Source organism: Hemitrygon akajei, chromosome 19 (genome assembly GCF_048418815.1).
Source record: "Hemitrygon akajei chromosome 19, sHemAka1.3, whole genome shotgun sequence".
In the NCBI taxonomy this organism is placed as follows: domain Eukaryota; kingdom Metazoa; phylum Chordata; class Chondrichthyes; order Myliobatiformes; family Dasyatidae; genus Hemitrygon; species Hemitrygon akajei.
In genome coordinates this window covers 8,676,030-8,702,295 of record NC_133142.1, presented here as the reverse complement: position 1 = coordinate 8,702,295, position 26,266 = coordinate 8,676,030, and the positions used below count along the sequence as shown (strand labels likewise).

The 26,266-nt window shown below is 42.0% G+C and overlaps 2 protein-coding genes across 2 annotated transcripts in view; one reads left to right on the top strand and one right to left on the bottom strand.

Moving 5' to 3' along the window:
* The first annotated feature begins 1,044 nt into the window (after positions 1–1,044).
* p4htmb (prolyl 4-hydroxylase, transmembrane b) overlaps positions 1,045–26,266 on the top strand; it is a 71,280-nt gene continuing 46,058 nt past the window's right edge. The window contains exons 1-2 of the mRNA XM_073072045.1: positions 1,045–1,362; positions 4,828–4,909. Of these exons, the coding sequence (XP_072928146.1) occupies positions 1,102–1,362; positions 4,828–4,909 (343 nt within the window). The 5' untranslated portion in view covers positions 1,045–1,101. The remainder of the gene's footprint in view (positions 1,363–4,827; positions 4,910–26,266) is intronic.
* On the bottom strand, positions 8,818–24,437 carry LOC140742092 (secreted frizzled-related protein 5-like). Its single transcript, XM_073072919.1, has 4 exons — positions 24,087–24,437; positions 13,011–13,180; positions 12,090–12,179; positions 8,818–9,140 (listed from the first exon to the last, which is right to left on the bottom strand). The coding sequence occupies exons 1-4, from the start codon at positions 24,380–24,382 to the stop codon at positions 8,818–8,820; spliced, it is 879 nt and encodes a 292-aa protein (XP_072929020.1). The 5' UTR covers positions 24,383–24,437.

Here is a 26,266-nt window from a genome sequence, read left to right as displayed (position 1 = left end):
GTACAGAAACTAGACTGAACTACGTAAAAAAAAAACACAGAAAAAAAACAACTACACTAGACTACAGACCTACCCAAGACTGCATAAAGTGCACAAAACAGTGCAGGTATTACAATAAATAATAGACAAGACAATAGGGCAGTAAGGTGTCAGTCCAGGCTCTGGGTATTGAGGAGTCTGATGGCTTGAGGGAAGAAACTGTTACATAGTCTGGTCGTGAGAGCCCGAATGCTTCGGTGCCTTTTCCCAGACAGCAGGAGGGAGAAGAGTTTGTATGAGGGGTGCGTGGGGTCCTTCATAATGCTGTTTGCTTTGTGGATGCAGCGTGTGGTGTAAATGTCCGTGATGGCGGGAAGAGGGAACCCGATGATCTTCTCAGCTGACCTCATTATCCGTTGCAGGGTCTTGCGATCCGAGATGGTGCAATTTCCGAACCAGGCAGTGATGCAGCTGCTCAGGATGCTCTCAATACAACCCCTGTAGAATGTGATGAGGATGGGGGGGCTTGGGAGATGGACTTTCCTCAGCCTTTGCAGAAAGTAGAGACGCTGCTGGGCTTTCCTTGCTATGGAGCTGGTGTTGAGGGACCAGGTGAGATTCTCCGCCAGGTGAACACCAAGAAATATGGTGCTCTTAACGATCTCTACCGAGGAGCCGTCGATGTTCAGCGGGGAGTGGTCTTGATCCAGAACCTCAGAGACTGTCCATTCTCCTCCATAGATGCTGCCTGACCTGCTCGAGTTCCCCCAGCCATTTGTGTAATTTTCTCCAGATTGCAGTACAATATCTGCAGCCTCTCATGCCCAGAGACTCTAGCTGGTTGTGTTGCTATGGCAGAGAGGCCCAACCCACTAGCCCCTCCCACACGTTGGTTGGCCCCGCCTTTTTCGCCGAGGTCCCGCCCCCTTAGCTATCCCATGATTGACGGCTCTAGCAGCACGTGTGCAGACGGACGCGATGACGTCGGGACGCGCCCCCCCCCCGACCGTCGCGAGCCGGTTTTGAAAGTAGGGGCCGGGCGGGCGGCTGGACGGAGGGGGGAGGGGCGGAGCGGACGGTTGCCGGGTGAAGGCGGGGCTATTTAAATACTGCGACGGCGCCATGTCTCAGAAGGACAGCGTGTGCTCGCGTTCCTACTTCGTGGTTGTCATGGTGTTTGTGCACGTTTATATCCTGAATGTGTTGGCCTTGCTGCTGTACGTGTACTACACCAGTGAAAACGCGCACTCGCCGGAGAGCGGCGCGTCCCCGACGCCCGGGCAGGACGTGAGCCCGCGGCAAGAGGTGTCGGGGCCGGAGCGCGCGTCCAACCTGCAGCAGGACGCGGGGTTCGGTCACCTGCACCGCTTGGAAGGCATCAAGGTGAGGGGCGGGGCCTAGATCAGTGGGCGGAGTCAGTAGAGCAGGGCGCCAGAGGGGAGGTGGGTGGGCCCAATCCAGTGACGGACAGTGGGTGGAGGAGCGTGGGCGTGTAATAAGTGGGCGTGGCCTCTTGTTTAGGGGCGGGGCCAAGGCAGTGATTTTAAACTTGGGAAGTACAATATCATGACCAATGGGAGGTTCAGAGGTTGATTGGGGGGTGGGGGGGGGGTGCTGGAGCCAGACTGGGCGAGGTTTGGAGGGGCTTGATGCATTGGATGGTATCAGAACCAGAATGATGGGCAGCAAGGAAGGGGATGGGACCAGACTGGCCGGAGTCTGGGAAAATATATTAGTGTATTGATGGAAGTCTTGGGTTAGCTCTGTGTGGGGTTGTGCCTGATAAACTTGCTCTGTGTCAAAATGGGATAATTAGCTTGGGTGGATTATTGAGGGATGAAGATCGGGCTGGGGATATCAATGAAATGTGAGAGGGAAAAGTACTAGAATACTGAGGTCTGTGGGACAGACTGGTGAGAGGGGAGTATAAGCAATTGTAACATGATGCCCCAAACAATAAAGACCAGCAAAGTATTTACCTTCTTCACCATTGTAAATCCTGGAGGAACTCAGCAGGCCAGGCTAGTAAAAGAGTACAGTTGATGTTTCAGGCTGAAACCCTTCTGCAGGATTGAAGAAAAAAGCTGAGGAGTGGATTTAAAAGGTGGGAGGGGGGAGAGAAACACCAGGTGATGGGTGAAACCGTGAGGGGGAAGGATGAAGTAAAGAGCTGGGAAGTTGATTGCTGGAAGAGGCAGAAGGCCATGGAAGAAAGAAAAGGGAGGAGGAGCACTAGAGGGAGGTGATGGGCACACAACGAGATGAGGTGTGAAAGGGAAAAGGGGAGGGAAATGGTGAAGGGAGGGGGCAGCTGTGGGAGGAAGTAACCAGAAGTTTGAGAAATTGATGTGCATGCCATCAGGTTAGAGGCTACCCAAATGGAATACAAGGAGTTGTTGATCCAACTTAAGTGTGGCCTCATCACGACAGTGGAGATGGATGGCCACTGGGAGATCCTGCTTTTTCTGGCAGACGGAGCGTAGGTGCTCAGGAAAACTTCCACTTCCCATTCCCATTCTGATATGCCTATCCATGGCCTCCTCCACTGTTGCGATGAGGACACACTTAGGTTGGAGGAACAACACCTTGTATTCTGTTAGGATAGCCTCCAACGTGATGGCACGAACATCAATTTCTCAAACTTACAGTAATGACCCCCCCTTCACCATTTCCCATCCCCTTTTCCGCCTCTCACCTAATCTCCTTGCCCGCCCATTGCATCCCTCTGGTGCTCTTCCCTCCTTTTATTTCTTCCATGGCCTTTGTATCTCTCTCACCAATCAACTTTTCAACTCTACACTTCATCCCTCCCCGTGTGTTGCCAGACACTGTATAAGCAGAAGGGATTAGTTAAGAGTTTAATGAGTTCAGCACAATGTAATAGCCTAAAGAGCCCTTTTCTCTATGTTTTAAATCATGGTGAAAACACTGCTCTAAGAACAAATAATCTTAGGAGAAGAACTTTGTGCAACAATTTTTTTTAACAATTGTGCTCTGAAAGCATTGTTAGAAAGATTGATGAAGGATCACTCAGTGGTAAATTGAGAAGGAAATAGTGTGTCGCTCTGAGGAAAGATGGAGGGTAGCACTAATTAAAGAGTTCTTTCAAAGATTTGAATTGGATACGATTGGCAGAATGACCTCCTAGACTCTGTGATTCAATGATAAACTATGGAACCAAAAGGTTAATGATGGCTTGCTTATTTGTGATGTAATCTGCATTGTATAAATTTGGTGAAAGCCTTTCAGCAGTTAGTGCTGCTGGGTCTTGGGACTTGGGTTCCATCCTGATTTTGGGTGCAGGTTGCACATTCTTTCCAGATAATCCAACAGACAAAAGACCTCGTAGAAGGATCTTGGATTCAGGAGAAGACTGAAACTGTAAAGGTTAGGAATTGTGAAGAGCTAAAATGAACTGTGATGGTAATCTTAAATTTGGATTTAAAATCCTGTGGCTTGTAAGAGGGTTTAAAAAGTCTTGAAGCTTGGGTAGGGAGGGGGTGGAGATGCATCTCTACCAAAGGAGGTGTAAGGCACTCCTTCCCTCTGCTAACATGCAGGTCTCCCTTGGGCAAGATGTAGCACCTGCTTAGCTCCCTGATTGAAATCATGTGAAGCCATGAGAGCAGGTGGTGGATTGCCGTATGAGCATCTGGTGCATATGGCAAGTTCTGGTTATGTGGCTAGTGATGCCAGACAGACAGTCTCTGAAAAGTATTGCTAATGGTTCACTGCCCAGAAGAAGGCGACGGTAAACCACTTCAGTAAAACACAAATAAAATTTTTGAAAATTGCCAAGAACAATCATGGTCATAGATCATGTTTGCCCACATCATAAGACACAACATATAATGATGATAAGCTTGTAAGAGGAAAGAAAGACTGCGATGGTCCATATTTGAGACATTTCAAAGACCAGACTACAATCTGAGGAGGATGAGTTGGTAGCAATGAGAAGGAGGTTCAGAACAGTGACTAATTGTGTGATTATGTAACCCAAAAAAATTTACAATGAAAAATTTGAAATGAGCGAAGGTTAAATGCTGTGAGACTGCAAAAGGATTTGTGTTCATAATTCACCACAGGTTAGTGTACAGGTAAAACTGTTAATTAGGAACACTAACAGAATGTTATACTTTGTTGCAATGGGAATTGAATGTAAAAGTGCATCAGTTTTTGCAGACTTAATATAATCATACCCTAATATTACTGCCAGCAGTTTTTCTATGTTTCAGTTATATAGGGTATAAATCTACAATAATCCTCAAGTATTGTATCTAGTATTGCTTTCCGCATTAAAGAAACAACATTATTCGAATGGAAGCCGTTCAGAGAAGATTTGCTTGATTCATGCGTGGAATATGCAGGATGAATTATAAGGACAAGTTGGACAGGCTATGCTTGTATCCACTGGAGTTTAAACAAGAGTGGCAATTTGACTTGAAGCGTAGAGGATGTTTAGAGATGTTTGTTTTGTGGGATAACCTAGAACTAAGGGTTGCTGTTTTTTTTTTGAAAAAAAGAGACCACCCTTCAAAGAAAAGAGGAAAAAAGTTCTTAAATATTTTTAAGGCAGTCAAGTTGTTTCTTGATAAGTGAGGGAATGAAAGATTACTGGGAGTAAGTAGAAGCTACGTGATTTATTTCTGCTCCAAATTTGTATATTTGTTAGCTAATGTTTAAATTTAAATATTCATGGTATTACATCAAAAATCAAAAGCTGCTTGTGCACCTGTTCACACTACAGATGTTAATATTTTCTCTTTCATTCAATTCAGTAACTGTATGTCCCCTGCTAAATTTCCATATTTTTGTCCTGTTGTCTCATCATTTCCTTTGTTTTTTCAGGTTGGGCATATGCAAAAAGTGGATCTTGTTCCTAACAAAGTACACTACTTGAAAACGCTGAGCCTAAAGCCACTTCTGTTTGGTAAGGATTTACAGAATGCTCTCATTTAATTCAGATAATTCAAATTTGCATCGTCATTGCATTGCATTCTAAATCTTCAAAGAAGTGTCAAGAATTTTAGCACAGAGCTAATGTGCCTCAAACCCAGCATTTCAATGTCCACTTGTGCAGACTTAAAAGTAGTAAAGTGCTGATATCACCAACAAGCACCTTTTCTATGTTCTAGTACATATTCTCTACCCTTGTATTGGTTTTAGCATATAAGTTAAATATGGGGGAAACAGATATGCAATGACTGGGAAAGTAGGGAAATATATATTGACTTTAAAAAGCTTAAACTTAAAGCATTTATCACTAACAAATATAGATATCAATTTTACAAAGAAAATTAACGAGGATGTTGCTGAGTCTGGAGGACCCGTGTTATAAAGAAAGATTGAATAGGTCTGGACTTTATTCCTTGGAACATAGAAAATTGAGAGATTTGATAGAGGTATACAAAATTAAGAGGTACACAAAATTTGATTAGCAACTGTATGTCCCCTCCTAAATTTCCATATTTTTGTCACGTTATCTCATAATTTTCCCAGCTATGGATGTATAGCCCCACTGCCTTGTGGGCAGCCTTAGGAGAGGCGAAGGTTACAGGAGTAAATCTAGACAACAGTGGAGCTCCCAAGGCAGCTGGATGTCACTGTCATCCTTCCAGCAGCTCCTGCAGCCAAGCTGGTGCCAAACATAAGCTTTCCTTTGGACTACACTGGTGAGACTGAGAGGGGGATCTTGACGACTGCGCATCTCAGGATCTCCATACCTTTCACCCAGGCTTGTGATGATGATCATCACCCATTGTCCTTTGAAACAGATGGATGCTAACCTCCACAAAATTATGAGGGGTATAGATAGGGTAAATACAAACAGGCTTTTTCCAATGAGGTTGGGTGGAACTATAACTAAAAGTCATGGATTAAGGGTGAAAGGTGGAAAGGTACTTCTGGGGAAACTTCAGTCAAATGACCATGAGAGTGTGAAATGAGCTGCAAGCACAAGTGGAGCTTGCAAGCTTGATTTCAACATTTAAGAGAAGTTTTGATAGGTAATGGAAGGTAGGGGTATGAAGGGTTATGGTACCAGTGCAGAACAATGGGAATAGGCAGTTTAAATGGTTCAGCACTGACTAGATGGGCCAAAGGGCCTGTTTCTGTGCTGTACTTTTCTATGATATTATTGCATAGTGCTTTTACTTTTAGATCTTACTTCACTTTCTCTCCTGTGGTAAAAACCAGAAGAGGTACTAAATTTCCAAGAGTCAGCACAATCCAGAAATTAACCCATTTACAGTACTGTGCAAAAGTCTTAGACACCCTAGCTATAGAGATATGCCTAAGACCTTTGCACAGTACTGTATGTGTGTATCAAACATGAAAGTAGTATTACTGTCGGTGCAGTTGTACTTTTTAATCCAATATCCAGTCCTGTCAGAAGGAAACACAGCTGTTTCTGTGTTGTATATTTTACTTTTATCACAAGCACTAAGTTTGTTGTGGAATAATCAAATTTCTTTTGCAAACCTAATTCTGAAAGTGCTGCAATAGTGAGAACATCATGTAGTCTGTACTAACACCAGGAAGTTGCTAACCATATTTGCCAGTTTTGGCCATCTTGCTGTTGGTGCCAAGGAAAGGGGCAGCGTAGATTCTTTAGAATAGGGGTCTAGAGCACAGACCCCTTGCTTAATGGTATTGGTCCATGACATGAAGGTTGAACTCCCTGCTGTAGAGTAAAAAAAAGTAGGCTGGCGTGTTAACAAAGTGGTTAGTGTAACCATGTGTGGTAATGGGGACAAGCTTCCGCTACCTATAAATACTTCTGATGGCATGCGTTTCAAATAGCCTCTGACAACCAAGTCCAGCTCCTGGCCTAGCTACTACCATTTCTACTGACAGGAGAGGGAGCAAAGGGGGTTACTGATGCTTTAAAATCAGTTGGGCAGATGGGCTTTATCAGCTGTGACTGGCAGCTCATCCACATCTCTGATATCAAATCTCCACTGTCTTGTGGCTATACCCACTCATGGGGAAAATCTGGAGCTGAAATCCCTAAGGCAGTCCTATGTTGAGTTCAACGCTGACTGGTAACTCCCTCTGTCACTGGATGCCACTGGTGTATTGGTCTCAGCCATTCCTTTGGAGAGTGGGAGCCTGCTGCGTGGGCAAAAGCTTGCTCTTCATGATGTGCTGCTCTGCCTTGCAGTTGGGGTAGTGCTTTACAGAGCCAACAATCACCAACCAGGATTTGGTTCCCGCCATTGTCAGTAAGTTTCCTCTGGGTCTCCAGTTTCCTCCCACATTCCAAAGACCTATGGGTTTAGGTTAGTGAGGTGTGGGCATGCTACGTTGGTACTGGAAGCATGGTGACATTTGTAGGCTGCCCCCCAGCACAATCCTGCCCCCAGTACTGATGAAACAAAACAATGCATTTCACTGTATGTTTTCAAGTACATGTAACAAAGTAAACTAATTTTTTTTTCTTTTAATCAGGGCTTACGGTTATAGAGAATGGTTTGAAATATTAGAGGGCACAGTTTTAAGGTGCTCAGAAGTAGGTACACAGGAGATGTCAGGGTTTTTTTACGCAGAGAGTGGTGAGTGTGTGGAATGGGCTGCCAGCGACAGTGGTGAAGACGGATATGATAGAGTCTTTTAAGAGACTCCTGGACAGGTATATGGAGCTCAGAAAAATAGAGGGCTATGGGTAACCCTAGGTAATTTCTCACATGTTCAGCACAGCTTTGTGGGCCAAAGGGCCTGTATTGTGCTGTAGGTTTTCTATGTTTCTATGAAAACGTCAGAAGAAATATGACAGGTATTTTTTAAATTTTCAGCGGTTTAAAGAAGCAGTTAAAGAACAAAAGGCGGGCTGTCATTGGAGATGGTCCAGAGGAGGTTCGCGAGAATGATTCCAGGAATGAAAGAATTAACATAGGAGCATTTGATGGCTCTGGTCCTGTACTCACTAGGGTTTAGAAGAATGAGGGAGGATTTCATTGAAATTTATTTAATATTGAAAGGCTTAGATAGAGTGAATGTGAAAAGGATGTTTTCTATAGTGGAGGAATCTAGAAGCAGAGGGCACAGCCTCAGAATAGAGGGATATGCTTTTAGAACAGAAATGATGAGAAATTTCTTGAGCCAGAGGATGGTGAATCTGTGGAATTCATTGCCACAGACAGCTGTAGAGGCCACGTAATTGAGTATATTTAAAACGGAAGTTGATAGGAGAATGGGGTTGAGGGGGATAATAAATCAGTCATGATGCAATGGCACAGCAGATTCAATGGGTCAAATGGCCTAATAGTGCTCCTTCACTTATAGCCTTATGAAAGTAATTGGGGAATCTGTGTGAGGTGTGGAAGCTCTGTATTAGAATTGGCATTCCAGGGGAAAAAACAGTTCAGACAACTGTGCATTGAAAGACATTACAATAAATAAATCATAACATAATAAACTGTAGGATTATTTGGATGGCATCAATGTATTTGCATAATATTAAGACAAAATTATAACTGTAGTTTGACATAAATAATTTAGTAAAATATTTTCTTAGCTTATCTCTTTTTGACCTATGGATTCCTTAATCTTGTTACTGCAAAAGTGCAAGTTTTCAATAGGGATTGTATAGTAGAGGAAGTATTATATTTGGGTTGACTTTGTGATACCTGTGTGTGTGTTTTTTAAAAAAAAAGAACGAAAAAAAATTTGCCATTGTTTGTGTGGATCAAAGTTTGATTCACTTACTAATATCTGACTTCTGATTTGAGTTCTCTATAAAGAGTAGACATTGGCACTAAAAATAGATAAAGTATTTTATTTTATAAGATCTTTACATTCATCTAAAAATAAAAATATTTACAAATATATAACTCAATTTTAATATTGTGAACGGCATCTGTAATGCTTCCATTTTCTGACAGCAAGCATAAGACTTCTGTCACGCTTTTGCCATAAGTAAACTTTGTTCACTACTATTTTTCCATTCTGGATTCTGCCCACAATCATAAAGGTCCCTGCATGCCTGCCTTGTGTCATGTTCTGGACACAAGTGGCATCCAAGTCAAGCCAGTGCTGAATCTTGGGATGAATCTCCGTTTTGAGGAGGGGCCCATGCTTGATAACCTCAAATTTGCTGTCCAACTCAAAATTTGAGATCCGGGTGAAACTTGTGTTTCTCTTTGAGATTCTAATTTTCACAGCTGTGGGGGAAAAATACTTTGAATAACTTTCCTGTGTGATCAGTCACAAACAAAATCCAACCCCAAGTTAAAAAGCTTCTACAATATAAAATAAGCACAATTGCTGTGTAATGTACTGTATACAGTACTCTGGCTATTTTATTAGGTACACTTGCGCGCTAATGCAATCTAATCAGCCAATTATAAAAACAACTCGATGTATAAAAGTATACAGACATGGTCAAGCGCTTCAGTTGTTCAGACCAAACATCATATTGGGGAAGAAATGTGACCTAAGTGACTTTGATAGTTGTTGGTGCCAGATGGGATGGTTTGAGTATCTCAGAAACTACTGATTTCCTGGTATTTTCAGGCACAACAGTCTGAGTATACAGAGAATGGTGCAAAAAACAAAAAAAACATCCTTTGAGTGGCAGTTCTGAGGGGGAAAAAACACCTTGTTAATGAGAGTGTTCAGAGGAGAATGGCCAGATTGGTTCAAGCTGACTAGAAGGCAACAATGACTCAAATAACCACACGTTACAACAGTGGTGGCAGGAGGGCACCTCTGAATACACAACATGTCGAACCTTGATATGGATGGGCTACAGCAGCAGAAGACCATGAACATGCCCTCAATGACCACTTTATTAGGTATAGGAGGTACTTAAAGTGGCCACTGAGTGTAGATCGAGCACAATGGCTGTATAATGTGTTAACTAATGATGGTAAAAGGGGTTTGCAGTGAATTTACAATTAACGAAGCACAAAACTTGTATACTATTACTTTCAATTACTGTTCAGATATAATAAGAAAGGATTTTTTTTTGTTCCACATTTCACAGGCAAAGAAGTGTGATCATTTCTATAATGCAAGAAATGGGACGCCCATTTTAGGCATGGAAACTGTAATATGAGACAGATCAAAATCTCTTTGTTGTTGTTGGTGGATAAACATTGGCCGGGTTACTGCGAGAAGAAGCAGAAAGATTCTTATTGTGCAGATTCAGCAGATAATTCAATCAGTGGTTACTAACACCAAATGTGTGTGTGAGAGCATTGACCATTAGCTGATTTCTTTGCAGCATTTAGTTTTGATTTTAGTGGAAGTGGACGTGAGGAAGTTGGTACAGCCAGTGGCTTGTATCCTTGCATACTACTAGTGACCAAGGACAAATTTCTCTCCTATGGAATGTGGAATGTCTTGTGAGGGATAGTAGTGGTGGCAGTGATCACTTTCTTTAATATTTGAAATCGGGGAAAACTCTATGAATAAGTAAGGAGTTTAATTTGAACTGCTGCAATACGATAATCCAGATTCTCCCCTGTGCTTTAAATAGAACATAGTACAAGAACAGGCCATCCAGCCCATAATGTTATGCTGAACCAGCTAAAAAGCAAATCAAAAACACCTGAACACTAATCCCTCCTAAATACACAATGTGCATGTCACTATCTTTTTTACATCCGTGTCCCTATCCAGATGTCTCTTAAAAGCCTCTACCACCACTCCAAGCAGTGCATCCCAGGCATCTAGAACTCTGAGTTTAAAAAAAGAACTTGCCCCTGATAACCCCTCTGAACTTGCCCCCTCTCACTTTCAGCACCGTCATCTGGTATTAGACACTTCAACCCAGGGAAACAGATACACTCTGTCCACACCAAATGTGCAAGAAATGTCCAGGCAAATCAATTGAGTATCTGTCTCTCTTATTGAACAACTGATGACATATTTATTTATTGTCATTAACTCTTGCACCTATTTCATGTTGTATCTCAAATTAAAATAAATACACACTGGAAACACAATTTCCTCAATTGAAAATTTTGGTAGCCTGCTGAAAACTCTCAGTATCGAGATATCCTTTCTGCTTTTCCACCTATGTTGCCTCAATTTCATTGCTGGTTTAGCCACTTCAGTCAAAACCTGGACTCAGTGTTAGAAGAATAGTGATGAACTTATTGAAACATAGGAGATTCAGAAAAGACTCAACAGGGCAGATGCTGAGATGATTTTCCCCTTTTTTTGAGGAATAGAGAACTAAGAGAGGTTCAGAATCAGGGCCTGTCTGTTCAATATAGAGATTAAAAGGATTTCTGCTCAGATGGTTGTTGATCTTTGCAACTCTCTAACTCAGATGGCTAAGGAGGTTGAGTCATGGTTGGGAGAGACAGAATTTGTACTGTCAGAGAGCCACGTAACAGGCAAGCCAGGTGGATAAGTTTAAGATCAGACTTCATCTTATTGAAAGATGGAGTCTGTTTGACTAGTCATATGGTCTACTCATATTCATAGAGCACTACAACACAGGCCTTTTGCGCGTCTAGTCCATGCTGAACTGTTATTCTGCCTAGTCCTATTGACCGGCACCTGGACAATAGCCCTTCAATCATACCCATCCCATCCATATACCGTACTCATCCAAACTTTTCTTAAGTGGTGAAATTTAACCCACATCCACCAGTTCCTCTGGTAGCTCCTTCCACACACACCACCCTCTAAGTGAAGAAGTACCCTTTAAATATTTCACCTTTCATCCTTAACTTATGACCTCTAGTTCTAGTTTCACCTGGTTTAATTTTAATTTATTTATTGTGCTACAGCGCAGAATAGGACCTTCCGGCCCTTCAAGCTGTGCCTCCCAGCAATCCCTCTATTTAATTCTAGCCTAAACACAGGACAATGTACAATTAAACTATGAACTGGTATGACTTTAGACAGTGTGAGGAAACCCACGTGGTCACCGGGAGAACGTACAAATCCTTACAGGCAGTAGCTGGATCTGAACCCTGGTCGCCTGTACTGTGAAGTGTTGTGCTAACCACTAGGCTACCATGCCACCCACTTAGTTACTCCTGCTCCCATTTTTTATGTCCTTAACTTCTCCAAACAGCATTCTTGGCTCTTAATGCTGCAAAAATATTTTAGTATAAGAAGTAATTTTCATTATTTCCGTGCACTGTACTTACCAAAATCATGTGAACAAAATGTATTTAGTATTTCTTTGAATGAAGTACGTTCTTCCAATTCACAATCTCGACAGCTGGCTTGTGGCATTGCTTTATAGTGGGTAGAAATGTAGATTTATAATCAGATTCAAGAAGCACAGATACCAAGTTCTGCAAAGAATTAGATTGTCCCCTATCTAGCTTTTCAGAAGTTATTATTGCTTTTTGCTTTAAGATCTTTGTTGATTTTGCCCTTAAATCTTTGTGCCGAGAGTAAGACAAGGCTTGTTTTCCTTTTTACTGTTGCACTCACCAAACTGGCAAACAGAATGAACACGTGATTACAATGTTATCCTGTCCTTCCAGATGATCACACTGTATAACTCTTATAACACCTTAAATGTCTTTATCTTTGTTTGTTCATTATGTGCTGTGTCATATGGCATAGGCAATCATAGTCTTTCCATGACTTTGATTGTCCTTGGCAAATGTTTTTACGGAAGTGGTTTGCCATTGGCTTCTTCTGGGCAGTGGCTTTATAGGATGGGTGACCCCAGTCATTGTCAATACTCTCCAGAGATTGGTGTCTGTGGTTGCGCAAGCAGGACTTATTATGATGTGCACCAGCTGCTCATATGACCATCCACCACCTGCTTCCATGGCTTCATGTGACACTGATCTGGGGGGAGGGGGCTAAGCAGGTGCTACACTTTGCCCAAGGGTCTCCTGGAGGCTAACAGAAGGATGAAGTGCCTTGCACCTCCTTTGGTAGAGATGCATCTCCACCCCACCACACTGTCCTTAACTATAACACATTTCTTGACACTGACTTGATTTATAACTGTAAAAGCAGCAAAACCTGATTTGAATATGGTGTGTGCATGTGCTTTTACTCTGCATTACACTATTAATTGAAATCCATTCTTCAATAAGATTACTTACTACTTCTGTGAGATGTTGTCTTGTTGCTGATTGAGGATATACACATGCCATCGTCAACAGGGAACCTATCGCAGTTCAAAATTTCTGGCCATGGGTAGCCATAACAAGCCATAATGGGGGCACAGCTGTTCCTCACCGCTACACAGAGGCTGTAGCAAGGGTATATAAACCTTAAGCAGGGCAAAAGGAAAGAAAGATGAAGATGAATTATTTGCTGCATTACTTCTTATCATCAATTCTCTTCTTTCAACACTGTGGCAGTTAAAAATATACAATTACTTATTTCCTGATGTTATATTGCATAATACACACAAATGATATAGTATTTCATATTCTGTATTCACTGGGATTCAGAAGAATGAGGGGTGACCTCATTGAAACCTATCGAATGTTGAAAGGCCTCAAATATGGACAGGATGTTTCCTATGGTGTGGAAGTCTAAGACCAGCGAGCACAGCCTCTAAATAGAGGGACGTCCTTTTAGAACGGAGATGAGGAAGAAATTCTTTAACCAGAGAGTGGTGAATCTGTGGAAATCATTGCCACAGACAGCTGGGAAGGCCAAGTCATTGGGCCTATTTAAGGCAAAAGTTGATAGATTCTTGATTAGTCAGGGCATGAAGGACCGTGGGGGGAAAAGGCAGACGATGAACTGAAGTGACGGAGGAAAAGGAAGTTGGCTCACAAATAGAGAAAGCTTGGAGACAGTGTGAAAGGGAGAATAAGCAGGTGATAGAGAAGGGACGCACTCAGTCTGATGGTTTGAGATGTGTCTATTTTAATGCGAGGAGTATCATGAATAAAGCGGATGAGCTTAGAGCGTGGATCAGCACTTGGAGCTATGATGTTGTGGCCATAACAGAGACTTGGATGGTGCAGCAGCAGGAATGGCTACTCCAAGTGCCAGGCTTTTGAAGTTTCAGAGAGGATAGGGAGGGAGGCAAAAGAGGTGGGGGCGTGGCACTGTTGATCATAGATATTGTCATGGCTGCAGAAAAGGAGGAAGTCATAGAGGGGTTGTCTACAGAGTCTCTGTGGGTGGAAGTTAGGAATAGGAAGGAGTCAATTGGAAGGGGAAATATGAGGCTATCAGGCAGGAACTTGGAAGCATAAATTGGAAACAGATGTTCTCAGGGAAATGTACGGAAGAAATGTGGCAAATGTTCAAGGGGTATTTGCCACAAGGAATGTTCAAGGCGTGGGGTTCTGAGTAGGTATATTCCAATGAGACATGGAAAGGATGATAGGGTACAAGATCCATGATGTACAAAGACTATTGTAAGTCTAGTCATGAAGACAAGAAGAGCTTGCGAAATGTAAAAAAAAACTAGGTAATGATGGGAATCTAGAAGATTATAAGGCTAGCAGGAAGGAGTTTAAGAATGAAATTAGGAGAGCCAGAAGGGGCCATGAGAAGGTCTTGGCAGACAGGATTAAGGAAAACCTCAAGGCATTCTATAAGTATGTGAAGAGCAAGAGGATAAGACGTGAGAGAATTGGACCAATCAAGTGTGACAGTGGAAAAGTGTGTGTGGAACCGGAGGAAATAGTGGAGGTACTTAATAAATACTTTGCTTCAGTATGCACTATGGAAAAGGATCTTGGCGATTGTAGGGATGACATGCAGTGGACTGAAAAGCTTGAGAAAGTAGATATTAAGGAAAAGGATGTGCTGGAGCTTTTGGAAAGCATCAAGTTGGATAAGTCACCGGGACTGGATGGGATGTACCCCAGGCTACTGGGGGAAGCGAGGAAGGAGATTGCTGAGCCTCTAGCAATGATCTTTGCATCATAAATGAGGATGGGAGAGGTTCCAGAGGATTGGAGGGTTGTTGATGTTCCCTTATTCAAGAAAGGGAGTAGTGATAGCCCCGGAAATTATAGGCCAGTGAGTCTTACTTCAGTGGTTGGTAAGCTGATGGAGAAGATTCTGAGGGGCAGGATTTGTTTGGAGAGGCATAATATGATTAGGAATAGCCAGCATGGCTTTGTCAAAGGCAGGTTGTGCCTTACGAGGCTGATTGAATTTTTTGAGGATGTCACTAAACACATTGATGAAGGTAGATGTAGTGTATATGGATTTTAGCAAGGCTTTTGATAAGGTATTCCATGCAAGGCTTATTGAGAAAGTAAGGAGGCATGGGATCTAAGGGGATATCGCTTTGTGGATCCTGAACTGGCTTGCCCACAGAAGGCAAAGAGTGGTTGTAGACGGGTCATATTCTGAATGGAAGCCGGTGACTAGTGGTGTGCCTCAGGGATCTGTTCTGGGACCCCTACTCTTTGTGATTTTTGTAAATGACCTGGATGAGGAAGTGGAGGAATGGGTTAGTAAATTTGCTGATGACACAAAGGTTGGGAGTGTTGTGGATCGTGTGGAGGGCTGTCAGAGGTTACAATGGGACATTGATAGGATGCAAAACTGGGCTAAGAAGTGGCAGGTGGAGTTCAACCCAGATAAGTGTGAGGTGGTTCATTTTGGTAGGTCAAATATGATGGCAGAATATAGCATTAATGGTAAGACTCTTGGCAGTGTGGAAGATCAGAGGGATCTTGGGGTTTGAGTCCATAGGACACTCAAAGCTGCTACGCAGGTTGACTCTGTAGTTAAGAAGGCATACGGTGCATTGGACTTCATCAATCGTGGGATTGAGTTTAAGAGCCGAGAAGTAATGTTGAAGCTATATAGGACTCTGGTCAGACCCCACTTGGAGTACTGTGCTCAATTCTGGTCGCCCCGCTACAGGAAGGATGTGGAAACTGTAGAAAGGGTGCAGAGGAGATTTACAAGGATGTTGCCTGGATTGGGGAGCATGCCTTATGAGGATAGGTTAAGTGAAGTCAGCCTTTTCTCCTTGGAGCGATGGAGGATGAGAGATGACCTGTTAGAGGTGTACAAGATGATGAGAGGCATTGATCATGTGGATAGTCAGAGGCTTTTTCCCAGGGCTGAAATGGCTATCATGAGAGAGCATAGTTTTAAGGTGCTTGGAAGTAGGTACAGAGGAGATGTCAGGTAAGTTTTTTTTTAACGTAGAGAGTGGTGAGTGTGTGGAATGGGTTGCTGGTGGCGGTGGTGGAGATGGAAACGATAGGTATTTTAAGAGACTCCTAGATGGCTACATGGAGCTTAGAAAAATAGAGGGCTATGGGTAAAGCCTAGGTAGCCCTAAGGTAGGTACATGTTCAGCACAGCTTTGTGGGCTGAAGGGCTTGTATTGTGCTGTATGTTTTCTGTGTTTCTGTGAGGGCTGAGAGGGAAAATGGATCAACCATGATGAAATGGTGGTGCAGTTTGATGGGCTGAATGTCCTATTTCTGCTCCCATATCTTACGGTCTAAAGAAAATTTGAAATAATATTTCATATTCTGCATTTGCTTACAACATAGGAGAACATTCAGCCTATCATCTATGCCAGCCTACAGCAATCCAATTGCCCCACTTTTCTCTGTTACCTTATCTCACTTGCATGCCAATCAGTTCCTGCAACCCACTTTCACTAGAGACAATTTTGAGTAGTCAGTTAACCAATATCTCTTTGGATGTGAGTGAAAACCAGGAGGAACCAAAGCAAATCCCCAGGATGACAGTAAGGACATACAGCCTCCACATCGACAGCACTGTGGTCGGGATTGATGGAATTGTAAGGATGTAGCCTACCTACTATTAATATTAACTTTACCTGTATGAAAAGTGTTCCATGAATAATGCAGTTCAAAGTGCCACAAACAAGAAAGTAATATAATTACAAATAAACATTAGTAATATTACTAAGAAACCTTGTGTTGTTTTATGTAGGTGCTGTGCAATTTAACTGCAATGCAATATTGTGTGATACAGCACTGAGTAAACTGTACCTAGTCACAATTTCTGGTTCATTTATCTTGCATTTAACATGGGGGAAAAAGTCACATTTCATCCTCTGTGAATTAAACGTGAAGCAAAAGTTTCTTTATAACATGAGTGAATGATTTTTCTTTTTCAATATTACTGACCTTCTATTAACTCTCATTCTTAGGATATGTAAAAGCTGTTTGTTAACAGGTTATTAATTCATTTTCTCAGAGAAATATTTTTCCTAGCAATGCTCTAACCAAGCTTGGATAATGTTTCACTGCTCTTGCTATCATTGTGATGCAATCAATAAACCTTATGTCAATGCGGTCATGGCCTTAGGGAACACTACGTTGTAATCATTTGCTTAAAATAATTTATCAGTGTAGGAGTTTCTTTAGCAGCTGCATCACATTATTTACTAATTGCTTTTTATTCCTTTTTAATGTCATCATCATTATTATGTGGTGTCGTATGATGTAGATGATCATGGTCTCTTGACCGTGATTGTTCTTGGCAAATCTTTCTCCCAGAAGTGGTTTGCCATTGCCTTCTGAGCAGTGTCTTTACAAGACAGGTGACCCCTCTTCAGTGATTGTCTGGTGTCAGTGGTCGCATAACCAGGACTTGTGATCTGCAGCAGTTGCTCATATGATCATCTACCACCTGCTCCCATGGTGTCACATGACCCTGATTGGGTATCAGGTGCTACACCTGCAGACTAGTGAAGGGAAGAAGTGACTTTTTTGGTAGAGATGTATCTCCAACCAGCCACCCAATGTTATAATGTTAATATTGAATGTTATATTCATCTTAATTGCAAATTCTCCATGTTTAATTAATTGGGAACCCCCATTTTTTAGGGATCTGAAATTAAATATGTGTGAATCTCATAATGTGGGTTGCTGAAATGTAATGGAAGACTTCCTCGAATGTAAACTTTTCAAAATGTTAACCTATCTGTAATTTGCAAAACCAGTTAGCTTTCCAGTGACTATATAGAATATTGAGCCACCTGTTAGAGGCTTGGCTTAGTGACCTGGATTTTGCAAAGTAATAATGATAAGTCTATTAACACTTGCCATTATTACAAGTTAAAGAGAACAGTAAGTTCTGGCATCCATACATGCAGATAAACATAGAATTCCATGTGTTCTTTCATTAGAAATACCTGCTCCTTTGCCAGATATGCTGTTGTTCTCACAATACACTCAGCAGTCAACTGAATTGGATGTTTATCTACTAGATCTGCACAATACCAATTAAGGCTTGAGCAATTATTCAGTTGTAAACAACATTTTAGTGGTTTGATAAATGATAATTACTGCTGAAGGAATTCTTTGTATTAGAAAAATAATTCATATGTGAGGTGCACAATTACAGAATAAAATTATTATGTTTTTTTCTTAGTTCAAGCTGGTAAAGGCATAGCCAAGCACATTAATGTCTCCATTGCTACGAACTTTCAAACTATTCTAGTGGTGTTTACTATTGTGGCTTTATTATTATTATAATACAAATGGAGAGTGCAAGAGTTGAATCTAAAACCACTGTATTATGCATAAACAAAGAAGTCTACAATGGAATGAGGGAGGAGCTGGCTAGCATATACTGGGAACACAGACATTATGGTGGGACAGTTGAGGAAGACTTTCAAAGGGATTTTTTGTGGTGCTGGACAAATGTATGTTCACATTATAAACAAGGATAATAAGGATGGGGAGAGCCAGCTTTGGATGAATGAGAAAATAAAAGAAAGAATACTAAAAGCTTATATACAAAGTTGCTAAGAGTAGTGGGAAACTGGAAAATTGGGAAAACTTTATAAAAAGAAACAAAGAACCATTAAAAAAGTAGTAATGAAAGGGAAGATAGATTATGAAAGTAAGCTCACACAAAATATAAAAACATAATAAAAGCTTTTACAGCTATATAAAGCAGAAAAAGAGTGGTGAAAGTGAATGTAGGCCCCTTAAGGGTAATGTGAAAATGGCCAAGGCCTTGAGTGAATATTTTGTGTCAACGTTCAGGGTAGAAGACATCTCTAGCATGCCAGAGAGGGATGTGATGGAAGGTGAGGACCTCAATACAATCATCACTAAACAGGTAATGATGAGCAAACAAGTGGGTCTAAAGGTAGGCCGGTCCCTGGTCATGATGGGATACATACCATGGTACTGATAGAAATTTACTAAAATTCTTTGGACTCTGGGCAGGTCCTGGCTAATTGGAAGATGGTGAATGTTTCTCCACTGTTTTAAAGAATGTAGGCAAAAGGTGGATAATCATAGGCCAGTTAAATGTCTGTAGTCAGGAAATGCTTGAAACTATCATTAAGGAAGAAATAAAACTTCTGGATAGAAGTGGTTCCATCAGGCAGGGGTAACATGGAATCATGAAGGGCAGGTCCTGTTTGACAAACTTACTGGAGTTCTTTGAGGGTATAAAGAGCACAGTGGATAGAGAGGAACAGGTAGATAGTGTATACTTGGGTTTCCAGAAGACGTTTGATAAGGTGCCACATAAAAGACTTAACCATGTGATAAGGATGCATGGAGTTAAGGGTAATGTATTAGAATAAAAGGAAGAGAGTTGGGATAAATGGGTGTTTCTCTGGGTGGCAGTCAGTGGTGAGTGGAGTGCTGCAGGGGTCGGTGCTGGGACTGCAACTACACAAAAGACATTAACGATTTGATAGAGGGGACCAAGTGTAGCAGATCTAAGTTTGCTGATGACACTGAAGTGAATACAAAAACAAATTATTTAGACTATGTGTGGAGTCTGAAGAGAGATATAGATAGATTAAGTGAATGGGCAAGGGTATGACAGATGGAGAGTACAAACTGGTAAATGCAAGGCCAACCACTTTGGAAGGAAAAATAGAAGATCAGACTATTTAAATGGTGAAAGATTGCAGCAAGCTGTTATACAAAGGGACTTGGGAGTACTGGTACATGAATGGCAAAAGGTTGGTTTGTAGGTGCAATAGGTTATCAAGAAGGCAAATGTAATGTTAGCTTTCATTGCTAGAAAGGTTGAATTTAAGTGCAGGGAGGTTGTGCTGCACCTGAAGTAATGCATGCAGTCCTGATCTCCTAACTTGAGAAAAGATATACTAGCTATGGGGGTGGTGCAGAGGAGGTTTACCAGGGTGATTCAGGGATGAGGAGGTCAGCCTATGAGTTGAGACTTTATTGCCTGGGACTTGCTCAGGAAGTCAGACAGCATCAATGGAGTGGAATAAACACTTCATATTTTGGGCTGAGATCCTTCATCAGGACTAGAAAGGAAGGGAGCAGAGCCAGAATAAGAAGATAGTGGAAGGGGAAGGGGTACAAAACGGTATCATTCTTGACCATACTGGATTTCTTACTAATCCCATTTCAAATATAATTCTTAACAAGTACAATAAACCAAGCAAGGTATTTCACTTAGTGGGTACCCAGTGGGTATTATTGGCAAATTTCTTATCATCAATGTGGCTTGAAGAAGAGTGATGATGAAGCATTGTGAGCTAGGAAGAGTGTTTCAAAAACAGGATGGAGTGGCTGAAAGTTTGGTCTTTGATGCAAATCTTTGTCTTTGTGGGAACTTTATAGACTAAAGTGAAAGGTGCTGTTAGGCGGTGTGCAAGATCAGTGATCAAATCGGTATACTTTGCAGATTTGTTCACCACCCTCTAGGTAAGTAAGCTTTTTTTTGGAAGAGTGGAGGAGAGAGTTCAAGCAAAGAAATTATGGGAAAGGGTTAGGTTTTTAGTGAGGAGATGCAAGTGAGCATTGTTTTGTGCTGGACTGGATATGCAATGTGATAGACAGTTTTAACATGAAGATATTTAAAAAAATTATGTTCCATTCAGCCTGAATGAAAACTGGGAGTGATTTGTGTAACTGAACTTAATGCCAGTGGAGCCTACTGTAAACCCAAGAGAGGTAGGTTTAGTTTTCTAAAAGATATTTCCATTTCTGCAGCAGTAATTTCTGTAACCTGTCCCAAACTCAGCAGCCAATCAATGAAATTTAATATTGAACCTTGTAAGGGAAACTGTTCTGACCCAGAGCTTCATGCCAAATATTTATGCCAGGCAAATGCTTAGATTGAATGGCCATGGTCATATTGACTTAACAGAACAAATCAATGATTAATCAAAACAGAGAATTAGGTCAGATATTCAGGGTAAAGCAGCTGATGCATCTGAATGCATGTAAACCAGCTAACCATTGAACAAACTGTGTAAGTGCAACTCATGTTACAGGAATCAATGAGAGTAAGTGTATTGTAGACACTAAAATACATTTATAAAAATCAACGAGTCCCTGGTGAGTTGGTACTAAACTAGCTTGGGTTACAGGTAGATGTGTGAGGAGACATTACCATAGATGAGTCTACCAGAGGTGAGATGAGAACTAGAGGTCATGGGTTAAGGGTGAAAGGTGAAAAAGTTTAAGAGGAACATGAGGGGCAACTTCTTCACTCAGAGAGAGGTGAAAGTGTGGAACGAGCTGCTAGCAGAAGTGGTGGATGTGGGTTTGATTTCACCATTTTAGAGAAATTTTGGATAGGCACATGGATGGGAGGAGTATGGAGGGCTGTGGTCAGGGTGCAGGTTGATGGGATTAGGCAGATTAACAGTTCAGCACAGAATAGATGGGCCAAAGGGCCTGTTTTTGTGCTGTTTTTATGACTTTAAGTGATTGGAATAAGGATGTTGAGGATGGGCAAAATAATTCTAAATAAACCTATTTGGTGAATGCTTAAAAATCAGCTGGAAATAGTCATTTGCCTAACTGGGCGGACAGTGGTGCAACTAGTAAAATTAAAAGTAGGTGCCTCTCAGCGCCAGGGACTTGGGTACAATGCTCATGTTTGATGCTATCTTTGTGGAGTTTGCATGTCTTATGACCGTGTGCATTTTCTCTGGTGGCTCTTGCTTCCTCCCACATCCCAAAGGCATGTAGGTCAGCCTAGTGTGTAGGTAGGTGAATGGTAGAAATGGGGGGGGGGGGGGTGGTAGTGGATAAGATGTAGGGAGCAATGGGATTAATGTCTGATTGGTGGTCAGCATGCACTCAGTGAGGTGAAGAGGCTGTTTCCATGTTGTATCTCTCTCTGACCCAGTAATGGAAAACAATGCAAAATGTGAATATTCAGTGGAGACATTGAAGCAGGAGCAGTAGTCAGCCATTTGGTTGTTTGAATCTGCCCTACAATTCAATATGATCATGGCTAATGATGCAAATTCTCTACCCTGTTTTTGCTTTCTCCTCCTCTCTCTTTTAATACTATTTGCCTGATGAATAATACCCAATTCATTAAATATATGTAATGATTTTTAACACAGCTGCTTTCTATGGTGGAGAATCCCACAGGGTTCACCACCCATTAGGTGAATAAACTTTTCCTCATCTGTCCTGTGTTGCTTACCTTTCAAACTGAAACTCTTCCACCAGTAGCCTGCATTTAATCAGTCCAGTCCTAGATTCTATGATGTAGCTCTCAGTATTTTAAATGCTAATGAATGTAAGCCTAATTGATCCAATGTCTCTTCGTACGTCCATCCTGCCATTCCAGAAATCAGTCTTGTGATTTTTTTCCCTGTGCTCCCTCCACAGGAAATGTTCTTATTCTTATGAAATGCATCTTTTTTTTGATGTGTATCAAAGTTTTAAGAACAGATTTCTGAATGGTCCATGAATGGCCCCTGACTGGTATGGAAGGGGGTGGGAGGGTTGTTATTGCACCAGATCGATGTAAGTTGCAGAGAATTGTAAAATTAGTCAGCTCCATCATAGGCACTAGCCTCCGTAGTATCCAAGTCATCTTCAAGGAGCAGTGCCTCAGAAAAGAGGCGTCCATCATTATAGAACCCAAACACCCAGGAGATGCACTGTTCTCATAGTTACCATAAGGAAGGGGGTACAGGATCCTGAAGGGTGCCTAAGACTTTTGCACAATACTGTGATAATTTTATGTATTGCACTGTAATGCTGCAGCAAAAAATTTCATGATCTATTGGAATGATGATAAAGCTGATTCTGATGTTGGTCTCTATTGTGGACTGAGTCAGAAGGGAGCAGGAAGAGGAGAATCATGGTTGGGAAAAGGGGAAGGGAGCAGGAAGCACCAGAGACATTCAGTAATGATCAGTAAACCAACTGCTTACCTTGCATGGTGTCTCAGGGCTGGGTGCGTCTGCACCCACACTATCCCTACCCCCTGCCCCTGGCACTCCTTTACTGCCACCTGTCCCACACTCTTCCCACACTGCTCCATCCTCACCATTCCTAACATCCTTTGCTCCCACTAAATCTCCCACTCTCTGAAACTCGCTCTCTGCTCCACATTGACAAATACAGTATTGTGCAAAAGTCTTGGGCACCCTAGCTATATGTGCCTAATACTTTTATAAGGTACTGTTCTATTTGCTTTCTACCGACCCATCCCACCTGCAACTATTGCAGAACACTTAACTCCCTTTCCACTGACACCCTTTCCCAACCTATGGTCATTTGGTAGTAATCTGCCTTCCTGACCTTGTGACCAAAGGTGGATAATATCACATTTATCCACATTAGAATGCAGCTGCCATGCATTTACCCACTTACTCAAAATTCGTAAAGCAGACATTCAGAAAATATTCTGGGAACTTAAAGAAACATGTCGAACAGCATTTTTTGTGTGTTAATCTTAACTACTTCTCATTTTGAATCTAGACCCATGGAAGTTTTCATCAGCCGTTATTTTAACTATTCACTCTTACCCTGTAGTAACATTGGTTACTTTGAAATCTTAAGACTGGACAGAACTCAAAAATTTCATAAGATAACTTTCACCTGCCTGTTCCCATCTATCATTTGATGACATTTGATTTCAGTGTGTTCTAACTTTACCAGGCACTCGCATAAGGTTATCTTAGGACAATAAGATTTAGGAGAAGAATTGGGCCATTTGGCCCTTTGAGTCTGTTCTGCTATTCAATCATGGCTGTTTTTCTCAACCTCGTTCTCCTACTTTTACCTTGTAGTACTTAAATCACCTTCCTCCACTCCCCCCCCCCCCCCCCCACACACACACTCAAGATTTAACAGAAGCTGTCAGATCTGCTGGGTATTTCCAGCATTTCAGATGTTTAGCATCTAAAGTTCTTTTTTCCGCTTTGTTTTAGTTTTGAGTATCTTGTAGCCCTCGGAAGAATCAGCTCTGTTCCTACCCCAAAGTCAGTCGCTTCAGCCGCTCCTTACCTGTCCAGGCACACGGGCGCTATAAGAGAACAAACGAAGATCCTGGCATCTGGATGACATTCTCTGGCCAGTAAGGGTAACCAGCTGGATGACTGCTGGATCACCTCGGCCACCGTTTCATGCTCCAGGATGTTGGGGATCCTCATCTCCGAGTAGCCAATGTCGTAGCAGAGGGTCATCGCCTTGGGAATAGGCACGCATCGGGTGGAGGTGCCCAGGCTTACAGCCGACCCGTGAGAAATCACGAACAGTAGGGAGGTCACGACCAACGACAAACTCGGCAACTTGCCACCCATGGCGAAGACCCCTCGGCTCTCTCTGAGTCTTGGGTCGAAACAACAGCTGGAGAGATCTGGGTATTCTGGCCAGGCGTTCCGAACCGTGATCGGGCCATTTATAGGAAAGGTTCTCTGCCTAATCCCTGCTCATTAGGCCGAACAAACACAATGCTGTAGTTTTATTTACCAATTGTTTGGTGTTTACAGTGGCGGAGACAAGCTGGGAGCAGCAGGTGACCTTAATGTGAGTAGGTGGGGGCTGTCATTGTACTAGGTTTCCAATTAACTCCGTTTTTATTCATCGTGTAGGGGCAATCGCATACTGTTCTGCCTCCACACGCTTCCCGATAATTATATGAGCGGGAAATGTTACAACTGTGTTGGGAGTACTTGCTTATTTTGTAACACGTTCGTACCTGATCAATGTTGCAGATTTTCTGGGTAAACCCATTCATCATACTTTCTGACGAAGGGTCTCGGCCCGAAACGTCGACAGTGCTTCTCTTTATAGATGCTGCCTGGTCACATTTTGTGTGTATTGTTTGAATTTCCAGCATCTGCATCATACGTTCTGCTCGGGGTTCTTTCAAGCAGGCGCAGGTGTCATTTTTGACAACAGTGGCCATTTCAGAATTTTGAAAGAAGGACGCTTAGTGATGCAGGTTGTATTCGGATTTATTCGGGAACTGTTCGGAGACCGCAGAAAATTAAACTTATTATACCCCTAATAAAATATCAACAAATTGCAAATTATTAAATGTTTCAATGCGACCACAGATTCATATTTTTTTCTGGAGAATTCAAAATCACGTTTAATATCACCGGCATAGGTCGTGAAATTTGTTGACTTTGCGGAAACGGTACAATAGAGTAATAGAGAAAAACACTGCAAATTAAATATATAATAGTTTAAAATAAATAAGTAGTGTAAAAATTGAAATTAAAACAAAAGTAGTGAGGTAGCATTCATGGGCTCAATGTCCATTCAGGTATCGGATGACAGAAGGGAAGAAACTATTCCTGAATCATTGCGTGTGTGCCTTCAGGCTCCAGTATCTCCTTCCTGATGGCAGCAATGAGAAGAGGGCATGTCCTGGGTGATGGGGGCCCTTAATGATGGATGCCGCCTTTTTGAGGCATCGCTCCTTGAAGAAGTTCTGGATACTACGAAGGTTAGAGCCCATAATGGAACTAAGTTTAGAACTCTCTGCAGCTTACTTCGATCCTGTGCAGTAGCAACCCCAAACCCCCAATACCAGACAGTGATGCAGCCAGTTAGAATGCTCCCCGCGGTACATCAGTATAAATTTTCGAGTGTTTTTGGTGACGTACCAAATCTGCTTAAACTCCTAATAAAATATAGCCGCTGACGTGCCTTCTCTGTAGCAGGATAGATCCTCAGAAATGTTGCCACCCAGGAACTTGAAATTGCTCACTCTTTCCACTTCTGATCCCTCTATGAGGATTGGCGTGTGTTCCCGCATCTTACCCTTTCTGAAGTCCACGATCAGCTCTTTGGTCTTACTGACGTTCGGTGCAATTCAATTAAAGATCAATTTTGTAATTAAAAGAAACATTTTGTTTTGGTAAATAGTATCAACATAACGTCCAGCTAAAATAACTTGCCTTGCAGAATTTGAAACTTGTTTATACTGTCTCAAGGCGAATGAGACTCGAGTAGCTATTGTGACACTCCACTGATGATCATAAATTTGGTTTCAAGATATACGAAAGCATATGCTTAACTTCCTGCAGATAATGTGGATTTTGTAACTTGTTCCCCCCCCCCAACTATTAGAGATAGTTAGGGGGAAGCCAATTAAAGCTAATTAAAAGCTAATAAAGAATATTTATGCATTACATTGCAGACCCGTGGTATTTGAATAGTGTCCTGATTCTTTC

Excerpts from the sequence above, each read along its gene's own strand:
- LOC140742092 (XM_073072919.1), bottom strand. The coding sequence starts at position 24,382 with ATGGGTGGCAAGTTGCCGAGTTTGTCGTTGGTCGTGACCTCCCTACTG. Across the intron at positions 13,181-24,086 it reads GCGCCCGTGTGCCTGGACAG|GTTTATATACCCTTGCTACA; the intron begins GTAAGGAGCGGC and ends GCCCTGCTTAAG. Across the intron at positions 12,180-13,010 it reads GACAACATCTCACAGAAGTA|CAATGCCACAAGCCAGCTGT; the intron begins GTAAGTAATCTT and ends CCCACTATAAAG.